The sequence below is a fragment of the Mugil cephalus genome, chromosome 19 (genome assembly GCF_022458985.1).
Source record: "Mugil cephalus isolate CIBA_MC_2020 chromosome 19, CIBA_Mcephalus_1.1, whole genome shotgun sequence".
NCBI lineage: Eukaryota > Metazoa > Chordata > Actinopteri > Mugiliformes > Mugilidae > Mugil > Mugil cephalus.
Window position 1 is genome coordinate 2,855,856 of NC_061788.1, and position 12,079 is coordinate 2,867,934.

At 36.3% G+C, this 12,079-nt stretch overlaps 2 protein-coding genes across 2 annotated transcripts; both read right to left on the bottom strand.

The window, feature by feature from the left end:
• Positions 1-37: 37 nt before the first annotated feature.
• enoph1 (enolase-phosphatase 1) lies at positions 38-5,986 on the bottom strand. The gene is made up of 6 exons (XM_047570711.1): positions 5,638-5,986; positions 4,967-5,068; positions 3,538-3,740; positions 2,440-2,572; positions 2,219-2,342; positions 38-1,120 (listed from the first exon to the last, which is right to left on the bottom strand). Exons 1-6 carry the CDS (start codon positions 5,719-5,721, stop codon positions 981-983), a joined length of 786 nt encoding a protein of 261 aa, XP_047426667.1. The 5' UTR covers positions 5,722-5,986; the 3' UTR covers positions 38-980.
• Positions 5,987-6,998: 1,012 nt separating this feature from the next.
• Positions 6,999-12,072, bottom strand: tmem150c (transmembrane protein 150C). The gene is made up of 8 exons (XM_047570009.1): positions 11,859-12,072; positions 10,695-10,817; positions 10,455-10,508; positions 10,328-10,363; positions 10,135-10,202; positions 9,226-9,353; positions 8,963-9,146; positions 6,999-7,988 (listed from the first exon to the last, which is right to left on the bottom strand). Exons 2-8 carry the CDS (start codon positions 10,769-10,771, stop codon positions 7,798-7,800), a joined length of 738 nt encoding a protein of 245 aa, XP_047425965.1. The 5' UTR covers positions 10,772-10,817; positions 11,859-12,072; the 3' UTR covers positions 6,999-7,797.
• Positions 12,073-12,079: the final 7 nt, after the last annotated feature.

Here is a 12,079-nt window from a genome sequence, read left to right on the forward strand (position 1 = left end):
TGTGTGTGCGAGTCTGCGGCGAAAGAGGAGACAGGCGTCAGTGTGAGACAAGGCATTTATTGGAATTTTTCTAAATGATACCAACTAATTGTTCCACACATAAAATCATCAGTTTGGCAATGTTTAGTATTTTTTTGTTTTTTGTTTTGTTTTTGTTTTTTTCTTTCCAAGACCCACGATACAGACGGACAACAGTGATGGCACATTTAAATAGACAGTGTTTACCTGCGGTGGATTAAGACGTCTGACTGGACAAACCGTGCGTTTCCATCTAATTAACACTCATAAGTGAAACGTACGTTTTAGCTAAACGTCGTTTTGGAGACTTGATGTTTTCACCATTAACTCCTCCAATAATAATCAGCTCGTTCTGAACACGTTGATGCTAAAAATGAGGGTTTTTACTGGAAGGAATCATCTTAAAAAGGGCTGGAGTTACGCAGGTTGTGTTGAATTCTTCCCATCTTGAGTTCACCTTATATTGTTGCTCTACCTTCTAAAACATGACACTTAACATTAACTTCACACGTCTGCGAGTGGAGGAGGGAGAAAACGGGACATTTACGAAGTGGGAGACGAACAAACACACGCGTGCGTACGTACATGTCGGAAAGTGGCAGTCGAACACTCGTCTAAAAGGTAAAAATCTCACGTCGTGTGCAGCTTCGTGCTTTCGTTTTCCAGCTCCCGGTCGGTCGGTGGGTCCGATGATGACAGTGATGATCCGTACGTGTGAAAGGCATCCGGAAACAACTGGATCGCTTTTTATTAGTATTATTATTATTATTATTATTAATATTATTAATATTTAGTAGCTCCACTGGAGGCTAGTCCCAGCTGAATGGTCTACAACTTCAGCTGTAAAATAAAATAAAAATAAAAAAACGAAGGAGGAGGAGGAAGAGGAGGAGGTGGAGGAGGAGGAAGGAGGAGGTGGAGTGAAGCCAGAGGAGTTGTCTCTGCCTCCATCCTGCTCTGCGTTAAGCTCGTCCCGCCAGCTGCAGCTGGTTAAAGGAGGTAATGAGGTTGTAGTGAGACCGTTCCTCGTCCGTCAGCTCCATGTTTCCAGGCCTCACCACCAGCACCACGTTCATCCCGGCCTCTTCTGCTGCTTTAGCCTCTGGAAACGACAGGAAACACGAGAGGGAATCAGCCGGCGCCGAATACAAGAGAATAATAACATCTACACCCATCAGCCACAACATTATGACCACATGACAGGAGGAAGGAAATAACATTTAATGTTCTGCTGATAAACATTCATGTGGATGTTACTTGGACATGTTTTTTTTTTATACCAGCCTAAACCAAAAGGTTGCATCACTATGTAGCAGTCATCATAGTCGTCCTGTTCTTATATAGGCTATGTTAGCGCAGTATGGTCAAAAATATATAATATATCATAGTATTTTTCTAAATTCTGACGGTATATTACGGCATTTTTTATTTTTTTTCATGTATAATCACATGTTCACAACATTTTCTACTGGTTGAGACGAATTAATGCAGGAGATTGACTGAGGACGGACTATTTTACTGTGATGATGAGTAAATATTGTAGAATAATCTCACAGTAGTAGTAAAACAGGTTTCATTGGCCCTGTGTAAACACTGACTAATGATGTGGAAATCTGGGGACGTTTACAGCTCAGAGATAGAAAAAAACAGGAACAATTACAGTTTCATTTATTTTGGCACATTTATTCATATTTAAACATATTTAAACTTCTATGTCTGTGATGTCAATAACAGCGCGACTAGTTACCGTAATAACTCTAGTCTGTGCCCAACATTTATTTTTTTCTTATTCATAAAAAGCTAAAATTGGGGACATTTTTAGCCGGGGGACAGGTCATCCAAAACAAACGGGGACTGTCCCCAAAAATCAGGGACGTCTGGTCAACAAAAAAACAAAAAAACAACCGACACGGCTCCTATTTTTTGCACAAATCTTCTTGTTCTGCTGCTTCTATGAGAATTGCATGATGTGTTCGGGTGTAATCTGAATTCAGTAGTTTGCTACTTAATTGTAATACACGCCTTTGCCTTCAAAGTAACACACACACAACATGTGTATAAATAAAGTGTCTATTCTGGTCTGAATAAAAATGTTTAAAAACATCTTTATTAACTACAACTGTCTCAATAAGACGACCACATCAACCTGTCCAGTCTCAGGACGGTGGTCATAATGTTACGCCGGATCGATCACACTCACCTCGAGTGACGTCCGTCAGGAACGTGACTTCCTCGGGCCGACATCCGATCCTCTCCGCGATCCGCTCGTAGCTTTTACAGTCGACTTTAGCTCCTATGTTTGTGTCAAAGTGTCCGTCAAATAACTGCAAACGACAAAAAAACACAAAACGTCCGCGTTTAAAAGTGAACTCTGAAGACATGGAGCTGTTTGGACGGTTAAACTGAGACACGTGTGCTCACTTCTAAAACGTCTCCTTCCACCGAGTATCCGAACAGAAGCTTCTGAGCCTCGACGCTTCCAGAGGAGTAGATGTAAACCTTCAGTCCTTGTCCTCTCCACGTCCTGATGGACGGAACCACGTCCTGATAAACCCTGAATGAACGGAGACAACGTCCAACATCATCAAGACATCAAGGCTCCGTTTCTTTCCTTTCAGCTAAGAACTCGTTTAGAGGCGCAAAAATAAAACAACCTCTGAAAAGTCATAGTGAAGAATAAATATAAGCATCAGACGAAGCTCACGCTTCAATTTAACATCACACGTCTGCCTCAAAAATAAAGAATAAAAAGCAAGGATGGATGTAAATACACAGGGACATGAACATATATAATATATAAGTAATTATTCAAATTTTATTTATATAGAACCTTTCAAAATCAATTAATTCCATTTGAAGTTCGTTACATTTTACATGAAAAAAAATACTTATAAAAAGTGAAACAAGGAAAAGAACGTGGAGACTAATGCGTGAAAAGGACAGATTAAAATAATAAAAGATCAATATCAGACAAATAAATAAATAAATAAAATATAAAGTTGATAAAATATAAAAAAAACATAGTGAGATATAAGAACTTTAAAGTAGAAAGAATTAAAATAGGGAAATACAATGTGCAACCTAGAAAAACTTCAAATAAAGAAAAAACAAATAAATAAAAATATAAAATTGATAAAATATAAATAAAATGGATAGAAAAAATATAGAATAAAATCTAGAAACACTCAAAATAGAGATAAAAAACAAAAAACAAATAAACAAATAAAACTGATAAAATATAAAAACACTTAGATATAAGAATATTAAAATAGAAAAAAGAAAAAATAGAGTAAAGAACTTGTAGAGACAAGTTTGTAAGTACATGACACAAAAAACAAAACAAAACAAAACAGAAAATATAAAAAAATATAAAAATGAGCATGTGAGCCCCTCAGACTGCAGCTATACCTGGATTATCTGCATCTGTAAATATATGTCTGATATAAAGAGTTAAAGTCACCGTTGTGAAGTATTTCAGACGAGAAGGACGAACTTGAGGAAAACGATGAGCGTACTTACTCGCCTTTGATTCTCCCTGAGGAATACGCCGCCCTCCACATGTGTCCCTGCAGCTGTTTGAGCGCCGTGGACTTCCTGTCCGCCGCCATCTGCCACAGCACGTTGTCCACCACCTCCCTGATGGCCTTCTCCTCGTCCGTGTGGACCGTCTGGTCCACGGCGTGGACGGGACACGACCGGTTCTGCCTCATGTCCTCCTCGATCTGCAGACAAAACAAACAAACAAACAAAAAACAGGACGGGTGAGAAGAGTTTCAGTCGTATATTAGTATATTTACTCATTTAAATCCATGTATTTAATAGTCACCTGCCTCTTATGTTGTTAATCCATTAACAGACAAAAGTTTCTTCTTCTAAAATACCATTAAAATAACTTATGTTCATATCTTTTTCTTTCTTTCTTTCTTTCTTTCTTTTTACATAAATCAACTTCAGTCCTAACCATAAATACCAGATGTTTGATTAATGTCTGACTTTCAACCCTTTATACGGCAACAATATGTTCAATAATCTGAATGAAATGTGGACTTTTCTTAAAAGTCTTAAAAGAAATCATAATTCCTTGGGAGGATTATTGGATTATTGGAGCCTTGGACGTGTCAATGATTAGTAGCAACATTTATTTATCATATTTTGAAAAATAATGATGTTGTTACCATTAAGGGGCAAAAGTGTCCTTTTCTAAACTACCATAGAAAAAGCAAATGTTAATATTTAACATAAACCTTTTACTCAACTTCAGTCTTGTTCAAAAAATATCAAATGTTTGATTAATTTAAAAATCTGAACACGTTATATGCCAATGTTTGTGATGGCATCAAAAAAACAAACAAACAAAAAACACACAAAATTTGAAATATATATAAAACAAACAAAAAAATCCATTAAAATAAATGTTGCTTAATTAATTGTTTACTAATCATTGACACGTCCAGGCCTCTAATAATCCTCCCAAGAAAACTCCACATTGCATTCAGATTATTGAACATGTTGTTGGCATATAAAGGGTTTATAAAGGGTTAAAAGTCAGACAATAATCAAATATTTAATATTTATGATTAGGACTTTCGTCGATTAAATGATTTATGTAAAAAAAAAAGTTGAAAAAAAATATTAATATATGGCAATTTTATGGTATTTTTGACGATAATAATTTAAGTTACACAGTGTAAAAATAGAGAATTGTGGGGTTTGAGTTTGAAATATCACAATTTGCAAAAATAAATACAAAAAGCAGAAAAAAATAAATAAATAATCTGTCAACGGACACTTTTGTCCCAAAGAGCGTTAAACATAAATAAAACACCTGCATGAAAGAAATAATACACTTATACACTTATACTTATACAAATTAATTAGCTAAAATCTCCTCTTCTCCATTTATTATTATTATTATTATTATTATTGAAGATGCTGAAAATGAAAGTACCTGCTTCTTCAGGAGATGAACGTCTTGTTTGCACTCGTCTTCCTCCCAGTGAGAAGACAAATACTCCTCCAGATGCTCCTTGATGTATGGAAATAAGATGTCCTGGAAAAGATTCTTCATTTATTACCTCGTTTCTAGGTAGTTTCCTTAGAAAAACATCATGTGACATTTAACCCACCCTCATGTTTACGACTTATAATCACTTAATACGTTTGGCATGACTCAGTATATCACTTAATATATTAAAGCGTTTAATCATCACATGTTTTTTGGCCTAACACGAGTTACTCTGCTTATTTTTCAACAACTTTAATATTCTATAAAAGCACAAATTGTTTATTAAATGTCGGTTTACAGGAAAGGAAAGTCTTAATTACGACTGTTTTGGATTGGCATGAACGCAGCATGACGTCTGTTTTGCATTATATTAAACATTATATACGTGTTTTTGTCATTTTAAATGATTTACTAAAAGGTAACTCAAACAAAACCATTAAAAAGACAAAGAAAAAGCTTTAAATAAAGGTGTAGCTCTTCTTCCTTGTCCTGGTTTAGCTTCGTGCTACCGGTGTGACAGGTAGCTGTTAGCCGCACACAATTATCTTAGCATGCTAATAAACCCTTACTTTAAAAATAAAAGCAGTTTCATCTCATATTACTTTAATATTTACCTTTACAAACGTGATCGGCGTGGTGGTCCCTTCAATATCCAGCAGCAGCGCGCTGGTGCATGCAGGAATAGAAAGAGTGGCCATTTTTTATATATAAATATATATATTATTATTAGCTCGTTTCGTTAGCTGACGCTAGCTGACGCTCCCTCCCTCCGTAGCGCAGATCAAACGAAGGAAAAAAAGATCAGAAACGTTAGCGAGAACGTGTAACTGCGCGTGAGAAGCCACTCGTTAGCTTATCCGTGCCATTACCTCGCAGCCAGTTAACAAACTAAACTCTTAATAAATCACAGAGATGCAGCAGACACACATGTTCCGCGCGGCTCCGTCACTTTAGCCCGTTGCTCGCTAGGTGGCGGTAGAGAGTGTTTGGTAGCGGTGTGCCGATCGATCCCTAGACATCGATAACTCCGATACCACATCATTAAGTGATAAAAATGATTCTCACGTGAAAATGTCGATACTTTCGATGCTTCAGTCATTCGATTATTATTATTATTATTATTATTATTATTATTATTATTATTATTATTATAATATTATTAACAAGAACACAGCAATTAAATTATTGAGTTGTGGCAACACAACACAAAATATGAGGGAATTTATGATGAGGAGGACAAATTGAGATTGAAGTTTTCACTTTTATAGAAGTTCTCCCTAATAAAACAATAATTTATTTTAATGATCTTATTATTTTGCTCATTATTTTGTATGATTGTGTCTCTGTTTGTTTTTTCCTTTTGTTGTATTATCTCGGCTATGAAGTAAATGAGGCCAATACCTCAATATACTTATTTAAAATAAATAAATAAATTACTTGAATTCTTCGTGAAGCTATGATTTTTATTTATTTATTTTTCTTTTAGATTTATCAGACACATTAAGGTGTGTTGCACAAAGTATCGGTATCGCCGATACCTCGATGTTAGTATCAGATTAGAAAGGAAATCGGTGGTATCGAGCATCACTAGTGTTTTTGCAACAAAAAGATTTTTTTTTTTAAATACTGTAACAACTTTATTGACAACTTTATTAAAACGAATACAGTATTTCAGTCCAGTTGGTGATTTGTTTCAGTTTCTTTAGGACATAAGACAATTAAATCCTCGTTATATATATATTTTATACTTTATGAATATATTTTCTAATTGGTTTATTCTATGTTACTTCTTTTAACTGAGTGTTATGTCGTCGTCATGTTGTCTGTGTGCCATTAATTGCCCCCCGGGAACAAATAAAGTTTTCTGAATCTGAATTTATTGGCAAAAAAGTTGTCAATAAAGATAAAGTAAGCTAAGCTAATGGGCTGCTATAAAAGTTCATGCTTAAAGACTATAAAATAAGACAAAAACAAATACTTTCACCGTACATTTTATTGATACTGTTTGGTTGCTGTGGATACATACATGACAGCATTAATGACTTTACAAAAATAATATATTTTTACAATAGAAAAGTTTATTTAAAAAAAAAAAAAAAAGTTGTAAACACTGATAATCTGATTGTTGGCGTCCCACTTAAAGCTAAATGACTCTTTTTGAAATCCCCCAAATTTGAGTCTGAATTCTTGCACACGTGGATTTGGAGAGAAATAAAAAGAGAAAGAACACGTAACTATTTAGGATTCTTAGTACAAACTGAACAAAACGAGATTGATGCCTTCCTTCCATGATGCCATATATTTTCGACATGATGCTGCCACCGCCGTGCTTCACAGTTGGATCTTTGTCTCTTTGTGCAGCTTCAAACTCCAAACTAGTTTTTTTTTTGTTTATTCTCTGTTTTGGATCAGTGTCTTCTTCATTTGCTGAGCAGCCTTTCACATTATATCCACATTGGACTTGTGTTACTGTGGATTTATGTGCACGTTTTTTCTAGTGTCTTTGTACCTTTTGTTCTTCTCCTGGAGAAGAACAAATAACTTGTGTCCTCTATAAATGAGATGTTCTAGCCCACTTGCCAAAGCTATAGTTGCCAAAAAAAACCCAGTTTTGCTCACTTCAACATGTCAACACTGTAAAATACTTTCATGCATAATTTCAAACATGTACATACGATGTAAAGATCCAGCCGGTTTCCTCAGAGCCACTGCCGACATGTGAATGAGGTGCAGTCGGTAAAAAACGAGGAAATAATACTCGTTGGAAACACTCGCTACAGCTGGTCCGAGGTCTGTAACCGAGTGACGGGACCTTGAGATGCGTCTGCGTCACGGTCTGAGCAAACGATCTGTAAGCGGATGTGACGGAAATCGATGCCAAACGTGCTGAGGAAGATGAGGAAGAACATGACCAGCGACCACTGGCACTGAGCTCCCTCTGTGCGCTGGGACATGACGAAGAAGTCTGAACCACGACGGTTAAGGACGAGGAGGGTGGAGGATACGGCAACACAATGAAAGGCACAACTATTAAAACTAAGAGCAGTGGGTTTGAAATTAGACACGTAAATTAATATTTTGACAACTAATAGAAGTATTTGACAGAAAAATTCAAGTTCAAATTTGAGACTACGGAAGCATTCTTGAAAAAAAAAATTTTTTTTTTGGTTAGTTTTGCAGGCTAATTATTTCTGTTTTACTAAGTAATATATTACTTACATATCTTTGGTTTGTTTTTAGAGACAGTTTTTCCTGTTTTTCTGATTTTTTTTTTACATGTGGGTATTTATTTATTCATTTATTTATTATTAATTATTATTTTATATTACGATTTATTATTTTTAATTAGGGCTCCGTTGTGTTGGTGGGTTACAAAAATATAATAATACAAAAAAAAGGAAAAAATTACTCACTTAAAAATTTTACTTAAAAATAAAAATCAAAATTTACCCCAAAAAAACAAAAAACAAATTACTCTGAAAAACAAACCAAAGAAATATTACTCAGAAAAATAGAAATAATTAACCAGAAATCAATAAATAAATTACTTACATTTTTTTTAAGTGAATTGTTCCGTATGAGACAAAAGTAAAATCTGTAAATTTAAATTACCAACAAAAATGGCGCGAAATAGTTTAAAAATTACCCAGAATTCACAACAAAACTGCAAACACACACATTATTATTAATAAACTGATCAGTTTGTAGCTTTATTATAATTACTGTTTTATTTTTTATCCTTTATTTATCTCTAGTTTAGCATTTTTACAGCAAAAAACAAAAAGTTAGCTTCTATTTCTTCCTGGTTAAAATGCAGAACATCTACTAAATAAATAATGGAAAACGTAATAGGAAACAGAGCTCCTGGACTCTTATGATCAAGCTTGTGTGTTGTTATCTGACCTCTTGCAGTAACATTAAACCAAAGGTGAAGGATACAGGTTTTGAGGATGATGCAGACCGTGATGGCTCCAGACAACAGGAAGCGAGCGACGGCCACTTTCCTCCCCTCGTTGTTCAGGTTCACCCTCAGGGTGATGTAGGACTGCATCCAGCAGAACAGCGTCCCCAGGCCGAACGTCATCTGAGTGCCCACGTTGTGAATCATCTTCATGTTGAATATCTAAAAAAAAAAAACACAGAGTTTATCTTTAACGCCTCTGGATCCGCCCTCGCGTCCGTCCACGAATCCGTCTTCTCACCTGGAAGTTTCCTACGAGCGTCATCCCGAAGCAGCCGGCAGAGAAGGCCACCAGGCTGGTGACGTTCAGCCAGGGTTTAATGTTCCTGTTCCTCAGCTGAAGGTATCGGAGGACGGCGATGACGAACCCTGGAGGAGACAGAGAGCAGCTCAGCACCTTGACTGAGTCATAAACTTCATCTCATCTCATCTTCTACCACCACTTATCCTCATTGATGGAGCTTTCACAAAATGTATTTACACAATATTTCCTCAACCCGACAGAAATTATTCTGATCAACTAAATAATGAAAGAAAGAACGACTAGAAAGAAACTGTGAAAGAAGAAGAAAGAAAGAAAAGAAAAACTAAAAAGAAGTAGAAGAAAGAATATTTTGATTTTTTTCTTTTTGAAATTTTTTGTAAAGATTTTTGATAGCCTGAAGAATAGAAAGATTTATTTTTCCTGATTTTTATTTTTTTATATTTTTTGTTGTTTTTGTGGAAGATGATTTTTTTTGATGACCCTGAATTAATTCAGTTCATCTTTTTGACAACCCTAAAAAACTGAATTGATTCAGTAGATGAAGATTATTTTTTCTTGAATTTTTTTGTAAATTATTTTGTGGAAGATGATTTTTTCAAAGACCTTGAAATGTTTCATTAGTAATAGAAGAACTTTTTGACAACCCTAAAAAACACTGTTGAAGATCCTGATTTGTTTCGGCACAAGATGATTATTTGAAGACAACGAATTGATTCAGTAGAAGAAGAACTTTTTTTGACGACGCTGACTTGTTTTAGTAGAAGAAGATAAAAGTGCAAAGAGTCAAAAACAAAGCGTACAAACTGCCGTATTTTCCCTTCAGTGAAACAGGAAGTGGCCCAGCGTCCATTTTGAATCTCTAAATGCTGTAATCGGCGTCTTTACCTCCAAACGCTGCCAGAGTCATGACCTCGCTGAAGATGCAACTGGCTGGTGGAAAGTTTCCTGCAACACTGAGAGAAGAACAACAGGATTTACGCCTGTGTAATGAAATAAAAACCAGCTCCACGTCGTGGCTGTTTGCTGCTAAAAGGACGAGGACAGTGAGGACAGTGAAGACAGTGAGGACAGTGTTTACCTGATGAAGGGAGGGTAGTGGGTTCCATTTCTTTTCCTAAAACGCACAAAACAAGGATTTAATCAGAGGAACCAGTGAAGAGCTGATGAACTAATGAACTAATGATCGGTGCCTGGCTCAGTCCTACCTGTAGGGGGCGCCCAAGGTTATGACGTTCTCATGATAGACAGCTACAGCGTATCTGTTCACACCAGGAGACAAGGACACGTCACAGGACAATAAAAACTTCATCTGAGGCACAAGACAAATTAATACAAAGAATGTCCCATTTAGACGTTTGGCGTCTCTTTGTGTCTCGTTATAGTCACACACATGTCTTTGTTGCACATGTTGTAGTTTGTGTGTCGCGTTGTGTGAACAGACTTACACCAGCCACAGTCCAGCAGCAGTGACCACAGAGTAGACGGGAGGAAGAAGAGCCCACAGGCTGCAGCCACGCAACATGTCTCCTCCGACACCACAGAAGAAGAAGAAGACGAAGAAGAAGAATCTGTGTGAATGAAAACATTCATTTGAACCAACTCTGATTTGATTACGTAACTTATACAAGGTCACTTCAAACAAAACAAACTGCCCCTTGACACAAATCTAAGAAACATTACTGCTGTGGAAGAAGAAGAAGAAGACGAAGAAGAAGACATTTTGTGTCTCTTTGTAGTACATCTGAGTCTTTGTAGCCAATGTATGTCTCTTTGTAGTCATTTTGTGTCTTTTTGTAGCCATTAAAAGTCTCTTGGAAACTATTTTGTGTCTCTTTGTTGTATGTCTGTGACTTTGTAGCCATTTTGCCTTTTTTTTGTAGCCAATATATGACTCTTTGTATCATTTTTGTGTCTCTTTGTAGTAATTTTGTGTCTTTTTGTAGCCATTATATGTCTCTTGGAAGCTATTTTGTGTCTCTTTGTAGTATGTCTGTGACTTTGTAGCCATTTTGTGTCTCTTTGTAGCCACCATATGTCTCTTTGTATCATTTTTGTGTCACTTTGCGGTACGTCTCTATCTTTGTAGCCACCATATGTCTCTTTGTAGCCATTTTGTGTCTCTTAATAGTGAGTCTGTGTCTCATTACAGACACTTGGAGAAGAAGTAGAAGAAGAAGGAGGATGTTTACCACATGTGGAGCAAACACACACAGAAGGAATTATTATCAGATTTATTCCAGCAGCAGATTTTTAAGAGTTTATGTGGTTTTTTAGGAGAAAAGATTTAACTACTGATCTGACTGAATCCTCATCAGCTAAAAGACACAACCAAGAGTCCTGTAGTGTTACAGACTCACCACATTAACAGTTTATTATTTTATTAATTCATTACGTATTCGTTCATTTATAACCTTTTGTGTCAGTAGCATCTTAAACGTCATTACAGTGTTGAATAATAACTCAACAGAGATTTAAATGAAGCAGAGAAATGTAAAAGAAGAGACGCGCAGTCAAGATGAAACTAAAACAACCTGAAACACGACGCGTTACAGGTGTGTAACATAAACAGTCAACATTACAGGTGACGTGAGACCGTGTAGCTTCTCTACCTGGATGAGCTCCTCACCGCAGCGGACCGGAAGTTATGTAAACACGAGCTCCTGAAACCCGATCTTCGTTTCTTCTTCGTCTCTCTTTCTATTTTTAAGTGATACTCCTGTCGGTTATATTTGTGGTGTCGTTAGTGAGTCTTCGACAAGGAGCCGCGGTTGATGTCCTTTCGCCTCCAGCGACGTGTCTCGGTCATATCGGTGCACGCCCTTCAAAGTAA